At 38.4% G+C, this 25,341-nt stretch overlaps 1 protein-coding gene across 10 annotated transcripts in view; it reads right to left on the reverse strand.

Moving 5' to 3' along the window:
• Positions 1-25,341, reverse strand: part of GLIS3 (GLIS family zinc finger 3) — a 206,337-nt gene that overhangs the window by 154,054 nt on the left and 26,942 nt on the right. For all 10 annotated transcript variants that reach the window (XM_050716144.1, XM_050716143.1, XM_035565811.2 and 7 more), the window contains exon 3: positions 5,324-5,531. In XM_050716144.1, coding sequence (XP_050572101.1) covers positions 5,324-5,531 — 208 coding nt within the window. The remainder of the gene's footprint in view (positions 1-5,323; positions 5,532-25,341) is intronic.

Below are 25,341 nucleotides of genomic sequence, written 5' to 3' on the forward strand. Positions count from 1 at the left end.
AAATTTCATGTGTATATACTCCTATAGAGTGATTCTTCAATCTTCACACACACATAAATCTAAAGGAAGGTTACATGTGAAAAAACTTCTAACTTCAAGTACTCTCAGTTGATGTACCAGGAGGCATACACAGGCAAAAAATATGTAAAAAGATACTTAGGAGTCCAACTTTTAACTTAAGATTTGAAGAAAAGTTGCTCTAAAGGTTCTTGATACTTCACTGCAGAAATAAAAGGATTTTTTTTTCATCAACCATGGTGTAAAGAGGCTTGGGCTTCTCAAGCTAAAGCATTATGCTCTTGCCTTGTGTGAAACTCATTGATTTGAGATTACTATTATTTTTTTTTTTTTTAATTTTTTTCTAGCAAAGAAGGAGAAGAAAACTGATTAATAAAGAATAAATGTTTAACATTTTTCACTTGGCCAACTGTAATGCATACAGAAATAGCTCAAGATTATATAGATTATATCTAACTTAACAAAACAAACAAAATAAGTTAATAATGTAGAAGAACTGGTTGAAGGGGTTCATTCAGTTTTTGTTTCATGATGTATTTCCCTCTAAGTCAGCAGTCTTTTTTTTTTTTTTTTTTTTTCACAAAAGTGTAATCTTGCTGCTGTTATCAGTTTGTCATAGAAAGATTAAGAAACTTGTTTAGGTTGCAAATATCCTACAGGTAGCTTAAAAAACTCATAGGCTCCTACCAATATTGGTATCTACATAAAAGTATAATAAGGAAATACAAGGACACCATGTGCCCTGATTCACAGCTACAAATGCTGGGTAGGGGACAAGTAGATTTATGTCTTTATTTTTCAATTCTGAATATTGGCACACTTGGATTTCCTGCCAGCCGGTGGAACCAGTGGTGTCATCACTGTATTAATTAGTATTTGTGAGGAGCTCGAGCAGTAGAAAGAACCTGGCATCTAGATAAACCTGGAGATCTCACAAACAACAAAAACCTCTGCAATTTGGGGGTTAATTCTTGTATTTATGATTTTTACCATACACTTTTGAAGTTTAGAAACACAGAATTTAAATGGTAGATCAAATACACAGAAAATCTGGTTTCTCTTCTAAATCTAAAATGCATTTCTGAAGGTAGACAAGTTACTTAATCACTGCTTCTCACCTTCTCACATGATAAACAATGTACACTATAGTTTCTCCTATCCTACAAAGACTTCAGGAGGCCAAATTAACTTAACAAAAGAAAGTTAGTAAGTGGCAATAGGTACTTTAAATACTACATGTTTAAAAATATTTCTTGAAGTTCTAACTAAACAGTATATCAAATATTTACAAACAGTAATTCAAAGAAATTTGTGGGAAAGGAATAACGTATACTTATTTATAAAGGTAAACTCCTATAGTCAGTTATTTATAATGTTTTTACTTCTTTAAACTTTATAATGTTTTTACTTATAATGTTTTTATATTACTACAAATTTCAAATGTATAGAAGAGGAAGTATGCACTATAAAGAAAACAAAAAAAACAACTTTCATCTCTTTCTTGCAACATACATACAGCAAGCATCTTTAAGGAGGCACTTCTACCTCTTTTACTAGCTTCTTTTTCTTAATAGGTAAGCAAGTTTAGAATCTACTCAGGATAAATAGTATTGTAGTTGTTTTTCAGTTCTGGAAGGTTTTCTTGCAGACTCTGCTTCAGGAGACAAGGATCCATGAGACAGATCTGTTAAGGTGCATAGTTGCATAGTATGTCTGCACCACATATTGTAGCTGCTGTGACTGCAGCTTCAGTGAAGATACATGAAACCACCTAATTTAAGAACTGGTGGCAGGCTAAAGTGGGGATCTCAATCCCATTTAAAACAACATCAGTTCATTCAAGAGAACAAGAACAGATCCTAAACAATGGCTTTGGAGATACCCCCAATGAATATGCTAATGTTTAACAAATTTTCATGATTTTGTTTGGTAAAACAATTTTTTCCTTTGGAGATTTGTGGATTATCTTTCAATTACATTAGCAAGGTTGACAAAATGTATGCTAACACTAGTTACAGCCATTCAATAAAGAGAAGTGTATGTAGCTTTCCATGTTCAACTCCAGCCACACAGATTAAAGCTGAAAAATCCTGGAGTCTTTGTTATATTATTCAGCTCACCCACATGATTTCTTGCTTAGTGATGTTTTTTTTCTCCTGTTACTTAATATTACAGCATTTTCCAGAAGTTGAAAATCATTTTCTCAAGATACTTTTCTTTTTGTAATGGGTGGTTGATTTTCTGTATAAGAATAATGAAGAAACATCCTGTTCAAACTGAATGTTGGTACAGGGTACTGTTATGGAGGTTATGTTACTCCATTGGGGTTTAAATAGCATTTACTTTCAAAACAGAATGTTAAAGAAAAGCACAATTAACATGATGAATACAATTCTGATTAAGAAAAATGAGAAAAATGTGATTGCTGTATCAGGTCAATCTTGTGTAAGATTTACATCTAAATGGGTAATTATTTGCAGAAAAAAATAATTCAGGTTGTTGGGTCTGTTATCAATGGGCTTTGTTAAAGCACTGTTCATTATAAGGCAGATAAACTGTGCTAGTATGCTGTGACCCCAATATAGACCCAGTCTTCAACAGAGTAAGAAAAGTAAGGTTTGATTTTTCCATGCTATGCTATAAACATTTATAACTGGAAAGTATAAGAATGATGGCTTTCTTCCGCCAGCTTGATCATTTAGATTTTTATTTTCGTTCTTATAAGTAGGAAAAGTCATGCATCAATGTAACAAGTCTGTTTTTTAATGTCAAGAATTTTAATCAGATGTGGATTAGGACCAGCCTTATTCAAAAAGCTACCAGTGCCTAACACAAAGGAACACACCTGTCAGTGAAGCTGGAGATAAACTGCATTTCAAAGGATTTTAAAAATTGGACAAGTATTTAAAGTAGATAATAAGTAAGAGCCAGATAATCTGAAGAAGTTTGGTTCTCAATTAAGCCTCTACATTCCAAAGTAACAAAGATTCCAGCTCCCAAAACAGAGAAAAATTCATTAAAACCCAGCCCACACCATGACTAAGAAGTTTTCTGGGGAAAAATAAATTTACTTAATATGAAAATGAAAATGAAGGACCAACTATAACACTGTGCCAGGTTCTCAGATGCTATTAATTGGCATATTTGCTTACTGTAATCTAAACCAGCTGTGAGTTTGGACCAGATTTTTATGAATATTTAGAAGATATTCCAGCTGTCACTGTATTCTGCCTCTGTGTACACAGGTCACAGTGTCAAGTATAACTCATGATCTTAGACATAAATACAGAAGAGTGAAAACTATGTTTTCCTACCTTTCTGCATGCTCTTCTGTTTTACTAGCCAAGAACCCTTTTTTCTTTCCTAGGTCCTTCTCTCACTTGCATTGCAGTAAGTGGCAGTATTATATTTGGTTTTAAGCAGCATAACTCACTCCTCTGAAAATTTTTTTGGGAAACTCTCAGAAAAGATGGAGGAAAGGTTTTATTCCTCTTGGTCTATATACCAAAATTTGATGATATCTGCAGGAAAACTGCAGTTTAGCCAACTTTCCACCCCACATCAGTAAAAATCAAGATAAGACATTTTAGTTTGGGTCAGTTCAACCAAAAAGCTGTTTTGGATTGAACTGCCAGAGTACAGTTCATGTTGCGTCCTAAAAGCCACAATGAAGAGGAGGCACTCACTCAGCTCATGAAGGATTATGAAGTTAGCTTGGGTAACTACTTTAGGCAAATTCAGTTTAATGCTGAAGCAATTAAAAAAAAAAAAAAAGCGTTTCCACAATCTGTGAATTAAAATATAACTTGAAACTTGTTCTGCTCTAAATTGAGGGGAAAATTGCTGAGATGGACATTCTTTGTGTGACAAACTGATTTTATAACGTCTTCATTGATAAATCATTAAAAGACACTCTAGGAGCACTACAGGTTGGATTCTGCCAGAGTTTCAACTTCAGTTCACCCTTAGTAAATGTTTCTTTAAAATAAAAACAAAAATGTATAACTCAGTACTGACATAGTACACACAACCATACATTCACATAAAAATAACAAAACCTACAGGCATGCCTAAAACTTATGAGTATTAAGTAGGTAATAATTGCCTAATGATATTTTCATTCTATTGCTTCTACTCTGTCACACAGGCATGTCTCTGGATTTGTCATTTGTCATCAGTTTAGCAGTGAATGATTTTCCCTGACACGTTCATATAAGAAGCATAATTAATTTCATTAATTGTACTAAAAAACTTAGTTTTCACAAGTGAAGTGACAGAACTAGAACAGAACAGAATATCCCGAGCTGAAGGGGAACCATAAGGATCATCAAGTCCAACATGTTCCAAAGTATCTTATAGTAGATTATCGCAAGATTTTCTTCCATTTACATAATACCAGTTTTAATTATTTCAAGATGGTTCTTTGGCTTGCAATAAGGTGATGTAGTAAAATGTAAATTGTTTAGAGAGTAAAGGCTCTTGTGGCCTTTTGTGAATAGAAACGGTTACATTTCAGCTAAGTAGGCAATTATTGAACAAGCCATGTCTACGGAAGTGGGTATGTAGCTTCCCACATAACATGCTGGAATATTTTTTCACTCTGCTTAACTAACATCCAGGGATGTGCTTACTGCACCTATATGGAGGTTGTCTAAACAACTGTTTTCCCTTCATTCATGTTTTTCTGTAGTGCTCATAGCTATAATCTCAAAAGTTACTGGAACATTTTAAAAAAGAAAAGCTTAACAGACGCAGTTAACTGCTAGCTCATTGCAGATAGGGAACAATTGATCTTATTAACTTGTGTTAACCATTTGAACAATTTGAAAGAAATAGCAGTTGATAAGGAGAGAGAAGCATTAGCAGAGCATTATATTTTTTTTGTCTGACATTGTTACTTGCCAGGCACCAGCATAATATTCTTAGTGCTATTACACTTAAAACACATAACTACCCATGAAGATGTCGCGTTTGGACTATTTCCACTTTCTTCCTCCTTAGCATTTCCTGTCCCTGGCTTATTTTTTTCTGTGCAAAAATATGATTAAGTGCTCATAAAAATCTTTATAGAACAGAAAAAAACCTATCAAGCATAGAAAATTTCTAGCCACATTTTACCCTTGATATGAATGATCTATACCACTATGATTACAGCTGACATGAATTAAATTATATCAAATTAAATTTGCCATGGCATAACAAAGCATCATTTAGGCCATTATAATTATCAGAAAGGTTGCATTTAAATGGCAAGAGAATTTAAAAGGCCTCTTTTTTAAGTACTAAAAAGAAAAAAGTTACAGACCTTGTATCTGACGGAGGAACACTCAGGCTGGAAGCATCCATAGACCTCTGTAGGGTAGGGCTAATCTGGTTGCATGCTGTTGAAACTTGATTAGCAGCAGGTGAAACAGGTCCCAGCCGCTGAACTGTAATGGGACTGCTGGTGACTACTAGATTGTTGCAGCTGCCTTTTCCATTGGACTTAGACCGGGATCCATAACCAAGGCCACCTAAAAAAACAAAACGAGGCAGGTTAGTATTCATCTCCCACGAACCCATGATGAGGCCACAGAACTTATATTGTTTTGCACAAAGAAGACTGGAATTTGGTATCTTCAGAGGAGAACGAAACAGAGGATCAACACAAGGAGTTTGCAAACTTCTCCAAATACAAAAAGGAATGTTTTAAAGGGGATTTAATAAATTATGCATGTTTCAAACATGCTGAAGTACATGAACTAAAGACCAGACATCATGGATAAACATCAGAAAAAAACTATTTGAAGACTTGGCACAAGAGCAGTCTTCAGCTGAGGGACAACCAAGTCATAACTACAGCATTCTCTGCAGAAAGGGAGAGAGAACCCAAGGAGGCTAGAGGAACACCACTGTGCCTTGAGTTGTACCAAATCCCACAGCTACAAGGCACTGAAAGCCATTCCATCACTCCTACCACTAGCTGTCCAGAAAAGCATGGGGACTCTAAGCATGCATTCCAATTGTTACCCCTGCAGTAGGTCTGCTGTGGCAAAGCACACACGTTTTCCTGGCAGGAGAGAGTTATAGCTGGGACCCAGCATTCCTCAGAGGCCTGGGGAGAGGAATTTGAGCTGGATTGAGCAAAGTAGCATTCTGGACTTTAAAAGGCCACAGTCTGTTCTTAGTCACTGCAGCCATGACTCAAAGCTGATGGCTGTTAACACAGTAGCAGATGATTACAGAGGTAGATGGCAAGTGGGACTAACTGCAAAATGCTCTGTGTACTCTGCGTCTTGATTTAGGTAGTCTACAAGATCCCCCGCATTAAAAGACATCAAGATGGAGAAGTTAAAATAGGTCATGATATGGAAGTTGCTGGATGTCTACCAAATTCTCATCACAGTTGGAAATACATAATAAGATTATTCACATTTCTAGCAGCTTCCCTGTGTTTGGACTACTTCTCAAAGCAGGATAGCAGTACCAGGACAAATACTGTAAGTACTTCAAGAGTTTAAATCGTTTTCTGAAATGAATCTACTTTTGACTTGGTTGCACAACTCATTTTGTCACAAGGCTGTTCAGATGGGTTGAGAACTCCAGAAAGAAGTATATTAAGGCACTCATGGCCCTCACAGTCACCGTAAGGAGATAGGATTATCTTAAAAATCCGTAATTCACCCTAGGAACTTCAAATGATAGCTTTTCTAAAACAAACAAACAAACAAACAAAAAAGAGATCTGTTTCAAAGGTCAGAACCTTTTTCTCAAACTCTTCTTCTCTTTGACTAACTAGTAATAACTATTAATATCTGACATATTTGTGAGGAGCACATACGTGATCCTCAGTCTACTGGGATCCAAAGTGCTGTACATGAGTGATCCAACTCAGGTATAGATTTTACAAGTTGATTATATGAAATACCATCAAAATGGAGTCTTTGTGATGAAATATGTCAGCCCTTTAATAAATATAATTTACTTACTGCTACTATTCAGAAATATAAGTGAAGAATATAGCATCTAGTTGAAAAATCAAGGATAAGAAAAGAAGACAATACATACTAACCCAACATAAAATTTAACTAGAAGGACTGGACGTTTCCAAGGGCAAACATATAAAAGAATTCCTTGTACTGCAATTAACTCCATTTGGGGTACACAAAAAGCAGCTTTTAAACTCTATGGGATTATTTTGTGATTTCCTCATAGATCTCCAATTAGATCGAAAGAATAAGAGAAAGTCATTTTGTTTTCTTTCCTGTGCAGTAATTTACCTTTTGAACTCACTACAGCTGAACCAGTATGCTACTCAGTAGTTGCTTCCACTATGTTACAGCGTGCTAAAAGGGAAACAGCCAGCAAAATTATTATACAAAAAACATAAGCTGTCCCCGGTAGTAATATGAATGCTACTCCTCTAGCAAAAGGATGAGATGAACAGGAATGAAATAATTACATGACACATTCACTTCACATAAAATAGATAACACTACATAATATGCCTATATATGTGTGCATACTACATATGTGCAGTCAGCTGTTTTTAGAAAGGTACATTCATCATGTAAAACCAAAGGCTTTCTGCACCAAAGCATACAAAAGGCAGGGAAGCATGCTATACTATACTAACATAAGAAATCTGGCTGTTTTTGACGGTGAAACACAGTTGTGAAGCTTGTAGAGCCTATATATATTGACAGCTTCATAAGATGTAAAACTACTATTTTGCACTGCAACAATTCTGACACACAAAAAATGTAAGAAATATATACTGATTCTTCCCTGGATAACAACATAATGCCCTTCACACATAAGCCACCTCAAGAAATTTCAATGGTAACCATAATATCTTATTCATCATACCATGAAATGAAGGCCTATGCACTTGCCAAATTTTTATTTAGGGACAAGCCATACGTCATCTAGTTGGTTCAAATGACAACCTGCAACCATAAAATTAGATTGTTATTTATACAAAATTAAACATAGGATATGTTCCTCCTTGGAACATAGATGTCAGAAGAAAAATCCTCAAAATGAAAACCAAAAGGCAGTAGTGCCAAACCATTACTGTTACAATAGAAATTGCATACTCAATACAACCCTTTTCATCTTCCAATTAGAAGTTTTGCTCTTATTATCAGTGCATAAAAAGCACCCTCAGTGTTCACCAGTTACTGAAAGGAAAAAAAAAGAAAAAAAAGAAAAATAAAAAAATAAAAAGAAAATAAAAAATAAAAAAAAAGAAGTACTTAGACTTTACTACTGCTATGACAGACAAAAGCAGGGTAAGACTCTGGCTCTGATAAACATTTCTTTGTGCATTTCTCTGGTAGAGAAGCAAAAAGTTTTCTTCTTTATATCATTCACAAACATTTGCTGTCATGGGGAAAAATGACAATTCTTCCAATTAAAAGGAAAAAGGAGAAAAGCACCTATCATCAGCTCCCACCATTGAAAGAGACTACGAAGAGACTACTGCTATGGAAAGCGAAGTCATAACATTTTATCTACAGTTTCACAGAGATATGTGTGTCAAAAGCCCACCATTAATATCTCATCTGTGTCCTGCAGGTCACCAAGAAGTATTAGTTTGATCTGAATCAGGCTTGAGCGTTGAGCTATGTTAGAACACAAGATAGGAAGCATATGCTGGCTTTGATACAGTTGCTGGAGTACAGCTCACATCTGACCAGCATAAAGTTAAATGGATGCAACATTGACACTTGAGCTAGCCCAAGTCTGCTGCTGAAAGGCAAACTGTCAGAAAACTTGCTCAAAGGTGTTGAATAAATCTGACCAGGCAGAATGACTCTGTCCTGGATTAACATTTGGCATGATACACCCACAGAGCCAGAGGAGCTGTCAGTCAAAGTTTGCCATATCTTTGACCTGAAGCCTAAAAAGTTCATTTCAGTGGAAGGACAGGCACCAGGAATATCTTGAATCCACATCAGCTGAGATAAATGGGAACCTCTTTGGAGGGCATCTTTGGGTTTTGAATGACACTGAAGATTATGAGAAAAATACATGGAACCAATACTATAAATAAGAATCAATTTATTTCCTTATATACAAAGATTTAAATCAGGAGATAGCTTAATAAAGGCATGAGTATTGTAAAATAGAGGAGGGGGTGGAATCAGACCTGAGCTGGATAACAGGAAGAGCTGCAGGTACTTAGCATGTCATTTATTCCAAATAAACATATTACACACAAATAAAAACTGCTCTTTATCAATATCTAACTGTAATAGCTAACAAGTATAAACAGTAAAAATATTTTATGGAAATATTTTAATCCATTCTCTTCCTCATTCCTTGGCTTGCCTATTTTCCCTATTTATTCTTTATAGTTAGTTAATAGGTAAGCTTCACTCATCCTTGACATGGAAAAATATTTCACCACAAACTTCTGAAGAATGTTCAAAGAATACAGAAAAATATAACTACTTTAATTTAGGTAGAATGGGATTCTCTTAGTTCATATCACTGTTGTGCTTTCTGGAGACATTTTATTTTTCTGGAATGAAAAGTTTCTATGTAAACACATTTTCTTTTATCAGATATTGACTGAAAAACAGCAATTTCTTTGTCTACTTCCCTGAGCCAAGAGTAGAAACTCATTAATTCTACATAGTATCTCAGGTTATACTATGAAATTCCTGTATCTAACTTTTGTAATTGTAAATTATGTTTTCCATGTATAAATGACAATAAAACAAAAACATACATCAGCAAAAAAAGAAGCATGGCCAGCAGGCAAAGGGAGGTGATTAACCTCTGTTCTGCCCTCATGAGACCCAATCTGCAGTATGGCATAGAGTTCTGGTGTCCTCAGCCTAAGAAAAACATGAACCTGTTAGAGAGGGTTCAGAGAACTGCCACAAAAATGATCAGAGGGCTGGAGCTCATATCCTATGAAGAGAGGCTGAGAAGTTAGGGTTGTTCAGTCTGGAGGAAAGATTCTGGGGAGACATTATTGTGGCCTTTCATACATAAAATGGGGGCTTAGAAGAAAGATGGAGAGAGATTTTTACCAGCACTTGTAGTGACAGGACAACGGGTAACAGCTTTAAACTGTTGACTAAGGGTTGACTAAGATTGGATATAAGGAAGAAATTTTTCATGATGAGGGCGGCAAGACGCTAGAACAGGTTAACAAGAGAAGTTGTGGATACCCCATCACTGGAGTGTTCAAAGCTGCACTGAACAGGGCTTTGGGAAACTTGATCTAGCGAAAGATGTCCCCACCCATGGCAGGGGGGTTGGAATAGATGATTTTTAAGGGTCCCTTCCAACCCAAGCTGTTCTATAGTGCTATTATTCTAAAACCAGTTTTAGTTGTTTAGTGTTCTGAAACACACAACATACCAAATACATAACATTAGATCAAATTAAGTCACCCCTTAGATCATTACATTCTTCAGTAATTGAATTAATCAATATATATTAAAAAAACAAAACAAACCAAAAAAACTATTAAGATTATCTGAAAATCTATCCCGTTGTTACTGTTAAGAGTGTCAACTAGAAATGAAAGAACTGTAACAAAGGACCAAAGGTAATTTCCCTAAGGGTTTTTCTGTCTGTTGGTTGTGCAGTAGTTAGCGCTTTGGAAATGGTCAGTTTTAGTGTTTCCCTTTTTATAGGCTTCCAGTTTTGTTTGTGTGGATTCTGCATTCACTAAGAGCAGGAAAGAAACATACACACAAAACAGCATACTGTAAGACAATAAATACTAAAGACAATAGACAGGCCAACGCAATCAGTAAGACTGTGTCAATTTGTTCTTCACATAGATTAGATGTAAGCCATCAAAGTCCTTTTGAACAAAATCTGGTCTTTTTCGATAGCATGGTGGATCTTCAACATGTTGCAGAACCGTATACATCCTTGCATCATGCCACCATATCTGCAAGGTTGGTGGTACCTTGGTTGGAGGGACTTCACAGTAGCTGCTGACTGAACACACTCCAAGCGTTCCATGGAAAACTTTCCAGATGAGAAATACCTCCATCCGTCTCTCCTTGGGGATGCCAGTTTCTTTCAGGCTTCCCTTCCACGAGTTTTAGTCATATTATTAATAACTATTAGAGAGCTATAACGTTTTCCCCTGTGTCCTTGAACACAACAGCCACTTTTCCATTGTTTAAGAAGACTACTGCATGTCACCTACCGAGGGAAAGAGACACCAGCCAGGGAGACACCTAGGGAAAGAGACACCAGCTGTGGATTTGAGATCCCCTGAAACCCTCTTTAGAAGGCAAGTGAGTTAAACTGCAGCTTCAAAGAAAACAACAACAGCAACAACAACAACAACAAAAAAACTAGGGGGAGATTGCTATTTGCTTCTATTAGCACAGGGTCAACCAAAGTCTGAGTCTATTTGGGAATCTGGGCTTCTTCTTCGCACTGGTACCATCTATTTGGGAATCTGGGCTTATACACCCATACTGGTAGACTTTGAGGCTCATAGTTTAACTACACAAAAGTCAGTCAAAAATATGTTAGGAATGAGCAACTTGTGTATGGGATACAATCTGCAATTCTTCAGGGTACATGGAAATTACTACACTAAGGCTCAAAAGTTGCCTGATTATGATTTTTGTTGCAAGTCTTGTGAAATAAATAAGTTTCACAACCCACACTGACACTACATATCAGACAGTGAGTCTTGACATTTATTTTCTTAAACAAATTAATTTTGCAGTTAGAAAATTCTAAAGTTGAGGTCCTGAAGACCATAAACCAATAAGTAAATACAAATACAACACCACTACCCCACATTTGAAAACAAAAAACAAACAAACAAAACAACAACAACAAAAAAAACACTCTTTCTAGCCTTATGGTCTTGATCTTAGCTCACGATTTTCTTAACACTTAGAACTAGCAATGCCTTGTTAGTAAGCTATTTCCTCCAAAACCTCCAGCAGTGTCCACTCTGAACAGTAGGTTAGACAGACCATTAATCTGGGTATTGGCAATTCCCATGTTTGTAACTGTTTGCAGAGACTTAATCTTTGCAATCAAGAAAAATAATCTTGAGGAAATACACTAAACAGAATTGTATGACCATATTGTATTATAAGAAAGTATTATGCATGCACTGTGAAAGCTCTCCATGCTTTCAGTCGTGGAAAGGCAGTTTCTTTACTATCAGAATGCACTTGGTAAATTAGCTTGCACTAATTTCCAATGCTATTTGCCATTCATTGTATGAAGTAATCAAGCATGTACTTTCAGCAGCTCTACTGTGAGACAAAAGAGACTGACAAAGCACAATAAAAAACAATGTCTCCCTTCAAGTGAAACCAGGGTAAAAAATTATCCAGAACTGACCGGTGAAAACAATACCTTGCAGGTAATTAACTCAGCTGGTTTGAAGCAGACAGCAATGAGATCATCTACTTCTATGGAACACTTTAACCACTGAATTTAAACAAATGAAAACAGTGGTCTTTTAATGACTAAACTAAGACTATATTATGAAACTGTTAGGTTCAGGGAAGTTCCAGAAGAAAACACACACTGTAAAACTGATTTTCAATTAGATCTGAATACATTTGTTATATTTCATTATAAACTATCAGTTTAATTTATAAAAGGAAGGTCACCCATTTATTAAAAAGTGTGTTTGAGAGCTGATTTGTTTGCTTATTTTGCATAAAAAATAGGAAGTTATCAGTCAACTACTGCGCAAACCAGTAAATGTTTAACTGGACTAAAATATAAATGTTTAAGTTGTAATGAACTCCTTATTTGTTTTTGATGAAAGTACATTATTTTGTTCTCTCTCTTTTTTTCTTTAAGTGATCTTCTACATACATGTGCTTCCCCTTTTGTCATTGTTAGGATAGTGTACAGTATGTTCTCTTCTAGTACAGATAACATATTCCTTTTCATCTCTGGTCTATGGTGTGTACCATTTCTCTGAGATGTGAGTTTCTCCTGGCATCTTCTTTTAAGTTTCTACCTACAAACCTTTGTCTGACCACTTAGTCTGTCTTTCTGAAAAATGAATACATTGTGCAAGCCACATATTATTCTCTAATAACTGATATGAATTAAGAGAAACTCCACTAGTGAAGTAATGCAATATATTACCTTGATAGTAAATTAATCTGATGGTAAAAAAAAAAAAAAAAAAAAAAGTTTCACATTCTCAATTTCAGTATTTGCCAGCTCCTTAAAATATCATTACAATATTAACAGTAAAAATTACAATTATAACCAAAATGGAAATACACAGGTATTAACAAACAAACAAAACAAAAAACAAGATAAAAAAAAAAAAGGAGAAGAGATAGCAATGAAATGAGAGTTCGAGTTCCACTCCCACTGGGAAAATACTGTTTGAATCTGACTTAAGTGAACACAGAGCATATGTATGTACAAGCATGAGAGCATAAACTGTTGTGTTTATTATTTTTATCAACTGACTTGCAAGAGGCACAACTTGACGGAAAAAAAAATAGAAGTATTGTTAAAACTTCCCAATATACTATGTATGGTATGACTCCAGACAAAATCTGTAGAGAAAAACTTTGCCCCTTTAACACTGCTGTACTCAACTGCAAAATAAGCCAATAAATTCCATCAGTATTGTTGGAATACTGCTTTGCTGATATCACCTGTCTGCAATGCAGAACTATCATGTACCAGTGAGCCACCCAAAAGAGTGCAAAGCAGGATTAGGAAATCATTACCTGGATGAATCACTTTTGGAAATAAGTAATTTGCATTCAATTTTTGTAAAATCTGCACTAAACTGGAAGGGAAACAACATATCTCCCTATTGAAGAACAGACAACTAAGATAACACCTTAGGAAAATAATTCTGCACCTTGTAACACTTCTTTCCCCACAACAATTTCCTTGTAACACTGTTGAACCTTCACAGCACTTTTGTGCATTTCTTCACATTAAAAATACATACTTAGCATTTTTTCAATACATTCCTGAAGTATTTTTCCCCCTAATTTTAATTAAAAGATGCTCAGATGAGATATTTTCTGCTATCTCCATATCCTTAGTGTTTCAGAAAAAGGTAGACAGGAGCTTTGTTATCTGTAACCATGGGCACTTGCAGAACATTACCGAAAAGATTTTTGAAGCAAGGTAGCATAGTATTATACCCCTTGTTCACACAATATCTTCTGATTTCTTGCTGCTGTGTTTATTGGGCTATGCTTGGTCTTGTGTGTAAACACTGTCTAATACTTCCCTGTGCACACTTTATACTCACTTCTCCTGTCTGCATGGTCCTATCAGCAGTGAGCAAAGAGAGGAATAGAGAGGCAGTGCCCATCCAGGTCCCAGGAGAAGGGAAGATCTTTTCCCTCCTCTAACCACTTATACACAGGGAAGCTAGCTCCATCTGGCAGAGCACTAAGAGTAAGCAGACAGACTCAGCTGGTGTATACTGCCTTAACTCCAATGAATTATCACAACCTACCCCTAGAAAAGCCTGCCACCAGCTGCATGGGAGCATGCAAGAGCAAGGAGGTTACTTCCTACCTCCAGCACAGACCAGGTGTCACTCAGCACCATTACATATCAGTGTCATTGCATCTCATGATCCAGCAGGAGATATCTGTTCAGCAAAAAAGCATGCAGTAAAGGCTTGGTCCAATGTTAAATCACAATACCATGTGAGAACCTCTTTCTAGATCTTTACGGATAGCTCAAGTTATTTCATTCCTGCTTTTCAGGAAAGTCTCACTACCCCTTCAAGAGACTGCACAAGCAGAAGAAAAGAAGAACAAATGCCAACCTGTTGAATAGTGACAATATTTAAGAACAAATGTTAACATGCAAAGAACTGCAGAAACTGGCTTTTGAAGTATGCAAGCAGGAATGTAAGTGACTTGCAGTTGCATTCAGTATGTTTTTGTTCCCCAGATTAAGTCCATTGTTCAAGGATAACTAAAGCGTACTTTTTAAAACTGCATTGTCCCTGAGTTTCTGAGCAGTACAAACAAGAAATTTTCTCTTTTTCCTTGTGTTAAAAACAAGATACTGTTTAATGTTGTTTCTCCTAAAAGATAATGTGAGAACTTTATCCTAGTTGTCAGTTTAACTAGGCAGAAATAACAAGTATACAGCCCACATAACGTATGTATTCTAAGAAGCTTTGTACTCAGCTAATTAGTTTAACTATTGCTTTCATGGTTCATTTAAAAGTTTCATGCTTCATTAAATACCAATACATTTTACCACCTCAAAAAACTTTTCAGTAAAAATACAATTGTCTTTTCAAGTGATAATCTTGTTAACTGATATATACATTTCAAGCATGTCTATCAGACACTATCAAAGTTTGAATTTCTACACTAGCAGTAGCTCTAAGCATTATGAAAATCTCATTCCACAACACACAACAGAAAGGCACCCCTTGTTGTTGTTGCTGTTGAACAAAGAACTTGAAAGAAAAATATAATGTTTCTGATGGATGTTATTTTAATCATTAAAAAAGTTACCACACTAAATCTCTGGTTGTTCCACCTTCATGACAATCAGCTCAAACACACCTTGGATTCAGTAGCTGTGACTGTTTTGTCTAAAGTCCATAAGTTCAGAAACTCAGAAAGGCATGTCCATAAGGAAACATAAAGACCAGTGAAACTAAGAGATGCAAAGATATAGAGGCCAATAGCCAAGTGCAACTCATAAAAAGAGACTTCTGTGGTTAACAGAATATTCTCTACTATAAAGGTGCACCTACTTATATGCAATTTGCATTTTCTCAATTCAGAATTTAAGAATATCTCTGAGCAGTTTAGAAAAGCATTTTGTAGACTAATAATTTACTCAAGAGTCCACCTGCACGATTACCATGACTTCTCTGGAAATTTCTACAACTGTTTCCACAGCCAGTCTTGTTCTAAGAAATATATGGCCAGTAAGGTGTACTGCAATAGTAAAAGGACAGTGATTCTTTTTAAAAATCTTATTTAAACTTACTTTTAGAAGAGGTCATTATCACCATTCTTCATGTTATGGCCTATTTAGATTTCTTAAAAGCTGATATGTTATTACATCATGACCCAAACAAACCCTTATACTTGTCTTTCCACTCTTATCCCTTCGAGGTGATGAGAGGCAAACCCTGGGAAAATTACACAAACTGCCACAAATATTTAAAATCTCTATTGTCACTACATGCTTCCACTCTTCTCAGAGCTTCAGACATTTTTATTTCAATTTTATTCTTTCATTAGCCCAAGGCGTGCTAATTAATTGGAATTTCCCAGGTCTTTTGTTGATGTGACCAAAAAGAAAAGACGAAAAAAAAGCTCATTCCTTCTAGTTAAAGTGAGTCCATCTACCTTCCACAAAGCCAGCATAATAAGAGGGAGGATTAAGGCCACTTAAATTGCTCAGGTCCTGCAAAGACAACTTCAGCTCCTGCCCTTTGCCGTCACCCTTGCCAAATCTGATTTATGGAGAATGACATCTTAACCACAGCTATTACTTTGTGAAGAGGAGGCTGCTGTGTGTGCAGGGTTTGGCATCCCAAGCTGGCTACTGAGTAAGGTCTGATGCGAAGACACAGGAAACCATACTGGCATACCAATGCACCGGTGTGTACGTGTGTCTGCAAACAAGTCTGAGGGGTGGAAAGAAGTGTTCATGGACACAGGCATATAAAAGGCAAGTGTACAGGCGCTTTGCTTTGAGCTGAAGCAGCTTTGTTAAAACGTAGAAAACCACACAAATATCCTGATGGACAGTGAAATCTTTTTAACAAGCTGGTGATCCCAGCTGTGCATCTTTCCTCCATACTTCTACAAAATCAAGTGATACCTATCTTCATGTTGGCTTGATGGAGAGAATGTGCTATATAGGGAAGAACAAAATGCTCAAAACCAATTACATGATTTTTGAGGACTTAATACTGTTGACTTTCAGTGAAGTTAAATTCCCAAGTACATAAGTTGTTTTTACAAATAAAACCTAGCCATATAAGCTGCTTAGGTCATTTTTCAAACTTCTGTCATACACAGAAGTTCAGCTGCACTTCTTCATATGATTTATTGTGTGTTTCTTTAGTATTATGGTGTGGTTTTCTGCTGTGATTTTCATTGAATAAAGGATTAGAATTCCCTGATGTTAATGTGAATAGAATATAAATCAGCACATCTTACAGGCAGACATAGTTGTATTTCACTATTACTGGAATCCACATTCTGTTTTACTGTTTGTTAAATTTCATTAAAAAAAAAAAGGAAGAAAAAAAAGAAAAAAAAAGTCTGCTTTAAAGTACTTGTGATGTGCACTGCAAGCTAAAGAGATAAAACAAAGCCAGTTCCACTCCCAAAAGACTGCACAAGACTAACCCATGCCAACAGAGAAGAATTTAAAAACTTATAATTGAAGAAAAGACAATAATCAGAAAAACAGTTATATCATTTTTTTCTCTGATACCACTAGCTCTTCTCATTAACACAATATTAAAGAACCAATTCTGCACAGGCAAGCTGGATGAAGAAAGAGTATTTGCAGGCCGGGGTTGCCAGAGTATTCAATGCCTAGATGTGGACTGCCGGATGTCCACCCAGCCATTCTCTCACTTCCCCTCCTTAAGAGCACACGGGAAGAAAGCAGGATGGAAAAGCTCCTGGGCTGAGACAACAACAGTTTATAAGGAAAGCAAAAGCTGTGCGCAGAAACAAAGCAAAATAAGGGATTTATTTAATACTTCCCATCAGCAGGCAGATGTTCAGCCTCTTCCTGGGAAGCAGAGCCTCAGTACACATTGCAGCCACTAAGGTAGACAGATGCCATCACGATGGATGTTCCTGCATCCTCCCCCATTTTCTCAGCTTTTATTGCAAGCATGACATCATATGACATGGAATATCCCTTTGGTCAGTTTGGATCGGCTCTCCTGGAAATATTCCCTCCCAGCCTCCTGCCCACCCCCAGCCTACTGGACTTTTTTGAGGGGCAGCGGGTTGGAGAGGCAACCTTGACACTGTGCAAGCACTGCTCAGCAAGAGCCAAAACACTGATGTGTTATCAACACTGTCTAGCCACAAATGTAAAACAGAGAACTACATGGGCTGCTGTGAGGAAAGTTAACTCCATCCTGGCCAGACCCAGTATATTAGATATGGAAAAAGAAAACAAAACAAACAAACAAACAAAGACAAGTCAGGGGACTGCTCTGGGAGGGACAAATGTGTGTGGAACCGGAGCAATGGGGGGGGGGGGGGGTAAGGGAATCACAGAATCATCTAGGTTGGAATAGACCTTCAAAAAGTACTGCTCTGGGAGTGTCTGTAGTTCAGGAATCACTCGGGACTTCAAATTTACTTCTAACAAAAATTATCTGAATCCATTTTCAAAAGAGGAATGTTTTCTCATGGTGATTTTATTTTAAAATCTATGAGAAAATGGAATATTAAACATTGGATAGGTGTTAAAAAACCAATTTTCCAATCAAATAACATAGTTGTAGCATTTCACAAGACTTTTCACATTGTATTTTAAGGAAAGAAAGTAATAGTTTCTTAATTAAGGATGCCGTATTGCTATCAGGCAACAGAAAGAACTAGAATCATAGAATGGCTTGGGTTGGAAGGGACTTTAAAGATCACCTAGTTCCAACCCCCCTGCTATGGGCAGAGATGCCACCCACTAGATCAGGTTGCCCAGGACTTCATCCAATCTGGTCTTGAACACCTCCAGGGATGGGGCATCCATAGACTCTCTGGGTAACCTGTTCCAGTGCCTCACCACCCTCTGAGTGAAGAATTTACAACTAACCTCTAATCTAAATCTCCCCTCTTTTAGTTTAAAACCGTTTCCCCCTTGTCTTGTCAGATAATTATCTGACTGAGCAAAAGGTTGTTCTCCATCTTTTTTATAAGCCCTCTTTAAGTACTGCTAAGCTGCAATAAGGCCACTCCAGAGTCTTCTCTTCTTCAGGTTGAATAGTCCCAAATGGGAATACTTTCCTTTTCTCTCTGAATATTATTTTAAAATTAAATATTAAATATTTCTGCTTTTAAAGAACTGATACATAATGGTTTTTTGCTTTTTTAACTGGCGAGGGCTTTTTAGAAGGGATGGTTCTTCCTGATAAACCCAAGCAAAGCAGAATCCTGAAGGTTCAGTCAACACTGCCAACTGAGCTAAGGGTTGCGGGCAATCCTTTTTCCTCATGCACACCCTTTCCAGAAATTATTTGGACTAAACCACCACAACTCCTTCCCATGCTTTTTTTCAGGTGGGTATTTCTTGGATGTATGGGAAAAGTTATTTGCCCAAGATACCCTGAAACAGATGAGCAGAGACACAGTAGCTCCATTTTGCAGCAAGTCAAATGGGGGGTGGGATGTAAAGGTGTGAAGTAACTTGCTCCTTCCCCAGGACTAAGAAGGACCTCAATTACAACCTGTCCTCTGGGTTGCTCCAGTAGCACTTCAGCTCCCCATCACAGATATGGGGACAGACTGTAAGGTGATAGTCTATCCCATACAATTTTCAAAGAGGGGCAAAAGTTAGGACATGAGGTGAGCAGTCCAGAACAATAACTATCTTATAGGAATGTAGATATTCACAGAAAAGTGTAAGCCAGCAAGCAAATTTCACATAAAACTTACAACAATTTCTCAAAGACCCTATCATTAGATCTGTTTTTGTTCCATACAGACGCATAAAAGCACTAGGTATATATGCCAATTAGATACCCTTTCTTTTAGAAAATCTTCCTGACTGTCCTCAGGATCAGAAAAGAAACCTAACAGCTGAGGCTACCCTGTCTAACATGCAAGACAATTCCTTCTTAGTCTCCTAAATGAACAGACAGAAAGCATATATCCTTTCTGTCTTTCTATCCTCTCTCATATATCCTATCCTGTGCCTTCCAGCTTCAAATGGCTAAACAACTGCTGGGGACACTCTGAATATGTCAGCTAAGCAAGGTGGTTAGACACTTTTACGATTTTCTTGACCAAAATTAGGTGCTGTAATCTGGAAAACCTCAGCATTTTGTGCAATGCCAAATATCTTTTGAAAGAAACCCACAGGCATTAGACAGTAAACTTTTGCTTCTAAGTATAATCAGTTACCTGCTTGATGGTCCCTTTGACAGAATCACAGAATCACAAAATGGACAAGGTTGGAAGGGACCTCTGAAGATCATCTAGTCCAACCCCCCTGCCAAGCAAGATCACCTAGAGCACATTGCACGGGATGGCATCCCTGGAGGGTTTTGGGTATCTCCACAGAAGGAGACTCCACAGCCTCTCTGGGCAACCTGTTCCAGCACTCTGTCACCCTCACAGTACAGAAGTGCCCTCTCATATTCAGCCGGAACTTCCTGTGTTTCAGTTTGTGCCCGTTGCCTCTTGTCCTGTCGCTGCGCACCACTGAAGAGACACCGGCTCAATCCTCTCAACACCGTCCCCTCAGATATTTATACACATTGATGAGGTCTCCCCTCAATCTTCTATTTTCCAAGCTAAACAGGCCCAGCTCTCTCAGCCTGTCCTCATATGACAGTTCCTCCAGTCCTCTAACCATCTTAGTAGCCCTCCTCTGGACTCAATTCAGTAGTTCTATGCCCGTCTTGTACTGGGGAGCCCAGAACTGGACACAATACTCATAGAATCATAGAATATCCTGAGCTGGAAGGGACCCATAAGGATCATCAAGTCCAACTCCTGGCACCGCACAGGTCTACCCAAAAGTTTAGACCATGTGACTAAGTACACAGTCCAATCGCTTCTTAAATTCAGACAGGCTTGGTGCAGTGACTACTTCACTGGGGAGCCTGTTCCAGTGTGCAACCACCCTCTCGGTGAAGAACCTCTTCCTGATGTCCAGCCTAAACTTCCCCTGCCTCAGCTTGACACCGTTCCCGCGGGTCCTATCACTGGTGTTTATGGAGAATAGGTCACCTGCCTCTCCACTCCCCTCACGAGGAAGTTGTAGACTGCGATGAGGTCTCCCCTCAGCCTCCTCTTCTCCAGGCTGAACAGGCCCAGTGACCTCAGCCGCTCCTCATATGTCTTCCCCTCTAGACCCTTCACCATCTTCGTAGCCCTCCTCTGGACACTCTCCAACAGTTTAATGTCCTTTTTGTACTGTGGTGCCCAGAACTGCACACAGTACTCGAGGTGAGGCTGCACCAGCACAGAGTAGAGTGGGACAATCACTTCCCCTGACCGACTAGTGATGCCGTGCTTGATGCACCCCAGGATACGGTTGGCCCTCCTGGCTGCCAGGGCACACTGCTGGCTCATATTCAACTTGCTGTCGACCACAACCCCCAGATCCCTCTCTGCGGGACTGCTCTCCAGCGTCTCGTCGCCCAGTCTGTACGTATAGCCAGGGTTGCCCAGTCCCAGGTGCAGGACCCGGCACTTGCTCTTGTTAAACTTCATGTGGTTGGTGATCGCCCAGCTCTCCAATCTGTCCAGGTCTCTCTGCAAGGCCTTTCCACCGTTATCCAAGTCCACAACTCCTCCAAGTTTGGTGTCGTCAGCAAATTTGCTCAAAACACCTTCTAATCCTACATCCAAATCATTTATAAAAACATTGAAGAGGACTGGTCCTAAAATGGAGCCTTGAGGGACCCCAGTAGTGATCATCCACCAGCCAGATGTGGCCCCATTTACCACTACCCTTTGAGCCCTGCCCGTCAGCCAATTGCTCACCCATCATATGATGTTTTTATTAAGTTGTATGCTGGACATTTTGTCCAGTAGGATCCTATGGGAAACCGTGTCAAAAGCTTTGCTGAAATCCAAAAAGATCACGTCAGCTGCTTTCCCTTGATCAACTAGAAGGGTGATCTTATCATAAAAGGAAATCAAATTTGTTAGGCAGGACCTACCCCTCATGAACCCATGTTGGCTGGGACCAATGACTGCACTGTCCCCCAGGTGTGCTTCAGTAACTTCAAGGATCATCTTCTCCATAATTTTACCAGGCACTGACGTGGGACTGACAGGCCTGTAATTGCTAGGGTCTTCTTTCTTACCCTTCTTGAAAATTGGCACAACATTTGCCAGCTTCCAGTCTACTGGGACCTGTCTGGATTCCCAAGATTGTTGAAAAATAATTGAGAGAGGTCCCGCGATGACGTCAGCCAGCTCTTTAAGCACCCTGGGACGAATTCCATCTGGACCCATGGACTTGTATGGATCCAGGTACAGCAGCAAATCCCACACATGTTCGGGGTCGGTTGGGAGTTTGTCATTCCCACTGTCATGGACCTCCAGCTCCGGGCACCCTGGGTCCTGAAGCCCATCATCAGTGTTGAAGATAGAGGCGAAGAAGGCATTAAATGTCTCTGCTTTGCCTATGTCATTGTCTGCGAGGAGACCTTCCCTATCAAGTAGCGGACCTATGTTTTCTTTGGTTCTCCTTTTTCTGTTCACTTATCTAAAAAACCCTTTTTTATTGTCTCCCACAGACATGGCCAGCTTCAATTCTAGTTGGGCTTTGGCCACATGAATTTTCTCCCTACAAATGCAAACAGCATCCCTGTATTCCTTCCTCGTTGCCTGACCCTCCTTCCAGCAGCCGTACACTTTCTTTTTTCGCCTAAGCTCCAGTAGAAGATCCCTGGTCAGCCAGGTTGACCTTCTGCCCCGCCTGCCTGACTTCCAATATTTTGGAATTGCCTGATCTTGTGCTTTTAGGAGGCAGTGCTTGAAGATTGACCAGCACTGATGGACGCCAATGCCTTCAAAAGCAGTTTCCCAGGGGACCTTGCTGACTAGTTCCCTGAGCAGCCTGAAGTCTGCTTTCCCCATATCCAGGGCTGAAGTTTTGGTGGCAGTTTTCCTTCTGCCACCATAAATTCTAAACTCAACCACTTCATGGTCACTATGACCGAGACGGCTGCCAATTGCCACATCTCCCACAAGACCCTCTCTGTTCTCCAGCAACAGATCTAGGAGGGCACCTTTCCTAGTTAGCTCTCTTAGCACCTGCACCAAGAAGTTATCATCTAGGTGCTTTAGGAACCTCCTAGACTTGCTCGTGTCAGCCATGTGGTGATCCCAGTTGACGTCTGGCAAGTTGAAATCCCCCCTAAGGACAAGGGGAATTGATCTTGAGGCATCTCTTAGTTCTGCAAAGAATAATTCATCGGTGTTGTCGTCCTGGCCAGGTGGTCTATAATAGACTCCCACAATGACATCCCCTTTATTTTTTCATCCTTTAATCCTTACCCAGAGGCTCTCAACTTTGCCATTGGCAACTTGAAGTTCCACACAGTCCAGCCCATGCTTCACATACATCGCCACCCCACCACCTCGCCTACCCTGCCTGTCCCTCCTGAAGAGCCTGTAACCATCTACTGCAACACACCAGACACAGGACTCATCCCACCAGGTTTTGCTTATGCTGATGATGTCATAGCTGTGGGACTGGGCCAAGACTTCTAGCTTATCCATTTTATTCCTCATACTGCGTGCGTTTGTGTAGAAGCACTTCAGATGCGCCTCCCTACATGCTGCACCATCTAGTGACAAACTCCATGACATCTAGTCCAAACCCTTGTCTAAAATAAGTGCCAGACAGTTGCAGCTCTACTCTTTGACTTATGATGATGAGACTAATGTTTTCATCAAATTAATTGTGAAAACAAATTATTACTATTGTTTTTTGTTATATTCTCATTACACAACCAGAATTGCAACAGAATCCTAGCCTCACATAACAAATAAATGCTACAGCAATGATTTGTTTCCCTCTAAGTATTATACCTGTGTACCATCCAGGAAGAGAATATACTACACATCTATATCTAAGAATGCATGGGAAACTAAACCATGCTGCTTTTTATCACAGATAACCGTGTTTCACATACATTGGGCAAAATACAGCTACCCATGTGTCTTTAGTTCTGCCAGTTTTAAAATTAATTAACAAATCATAAGCAGGCAACTATAAAGTCCTAAAGTCTTCATGGCCACTTTTTGATCTTCTGTGTGGTTTCTACTCTTCTAACCCTGTTATGGTCATCACAAAATGCTCAAAAGAATTGCCTCCATGTTTTTCAAAAGGCTGCAGCTGAAGGGCAGGTAAAACCATAAATATTTCTAAAATTATCAGTAGGCTAAAATGGTAACACACTACGTAATCTTTGAGATACTAGTTTAAAAAGGTACAAGTTGCTCAGCCAAATCAATTAACAGCCCAACCATGTCCAACGAAATATACCCACTGGGACAGGGTATCTCACTTCAGGAAATGCATGTACAGTCTTACGGGCCTGGACCACAGCTAGAAAAACCCATATATTAACCTAAATAACAAAATCTAAGTCATATAAATTTGAATAGCCACACCAAGTTTTCTATTTTAACGAAAAAATAAGAGGAGCTTTATCAGAAACATCAATGTTAGGATTGTAAATTAGCCCCTGGTTTCTTGTTTGCAACTCTTTCAAAAAATTTTTCTTTCTCCATGAATTTTTAAAAGAAAGAAATCTTAGTCTATTTACTTACTTGCTCTGTAGTTGCAGTGGAAAAAAAAAAAAGATTAGTATCATTATTTTCTACTCTAGTTATAATAAAACCCTTGCAGAGGACTCCAGCATCTAATTTCAAAGACTCATTTTAGTGATATGAGGGTAAGAAACTACTCCAATTGTTCAGTTTGACCATTAATGAACTTATAGGTTAGTATAAGGTGGAGAAATCAATGACAAAAGCAATCAGGTGAAAAGAATCTGCTCATGACTGTTTGTTTCTATTTTGCAGAACTTTCTCTCTCTCTCTTTTTTTTTTTTTTGATACAGTCTATGTGGATTGGTTCTTTCTGGTTTAACATTGTCACTACAAATTTTCTTAGTCTTCTCAGAAACCGAGGAATTCAGATTCTTTCTCAGATTAGAAACCCCCAAAAGAGATATAAGAAAAAAATCAGAATTAAAGATTAAAAGACTTTGTTTTGGTTTGTTTGTTTTCAGTGAATCAATGTCCTAATGCTTTATATACCAAAAGTTTTGACCTTACAAAATTAGGCTAATGCTGCAACACTCCAGAGAGTATTTTAATCAAGAATCCTCACATGCATGATCTGATTACAAGATCACTTTGAGACTGTTGTGCAAACACTTCCTGAACTCCGGAGTCAGTGCCGTGACCACTGCCCTGAGGAACTTGTTCCAGTGCCTAGCTACCCTCTCAGTGAAGAACCTTTTCCTAACATCCAGCCTGAACCTTCCCTGTGGAAACTTCATGCCACTTGTTCAGGTCCTATTGCTGGTCACCACAGAGAAGAGATCAGCACCTGCCCCTCTGCTCCCTTGCGAGGAAGCTTTAGGCCTCTATGAGCCCTCCTCTCAGCCTCCTCTTCTGTAGG

This window comes from Cygnus atratus, chromosome Z, assembly GCF_013377495.2.
Source record: "Cygnus atratus isolate AKBS03 ecotype Queensland, Australia chromosome Z, CAtr_DNAZoo_HiC_assembly, whole genome shotgun sequence".
NCBI classification, from domain to species: domain Eukaryota; kingdom Metazoa; phylum Chordata; class Aves; order Anseriformes; family Anatidae; genus Cygnus; species Cygnus atratus.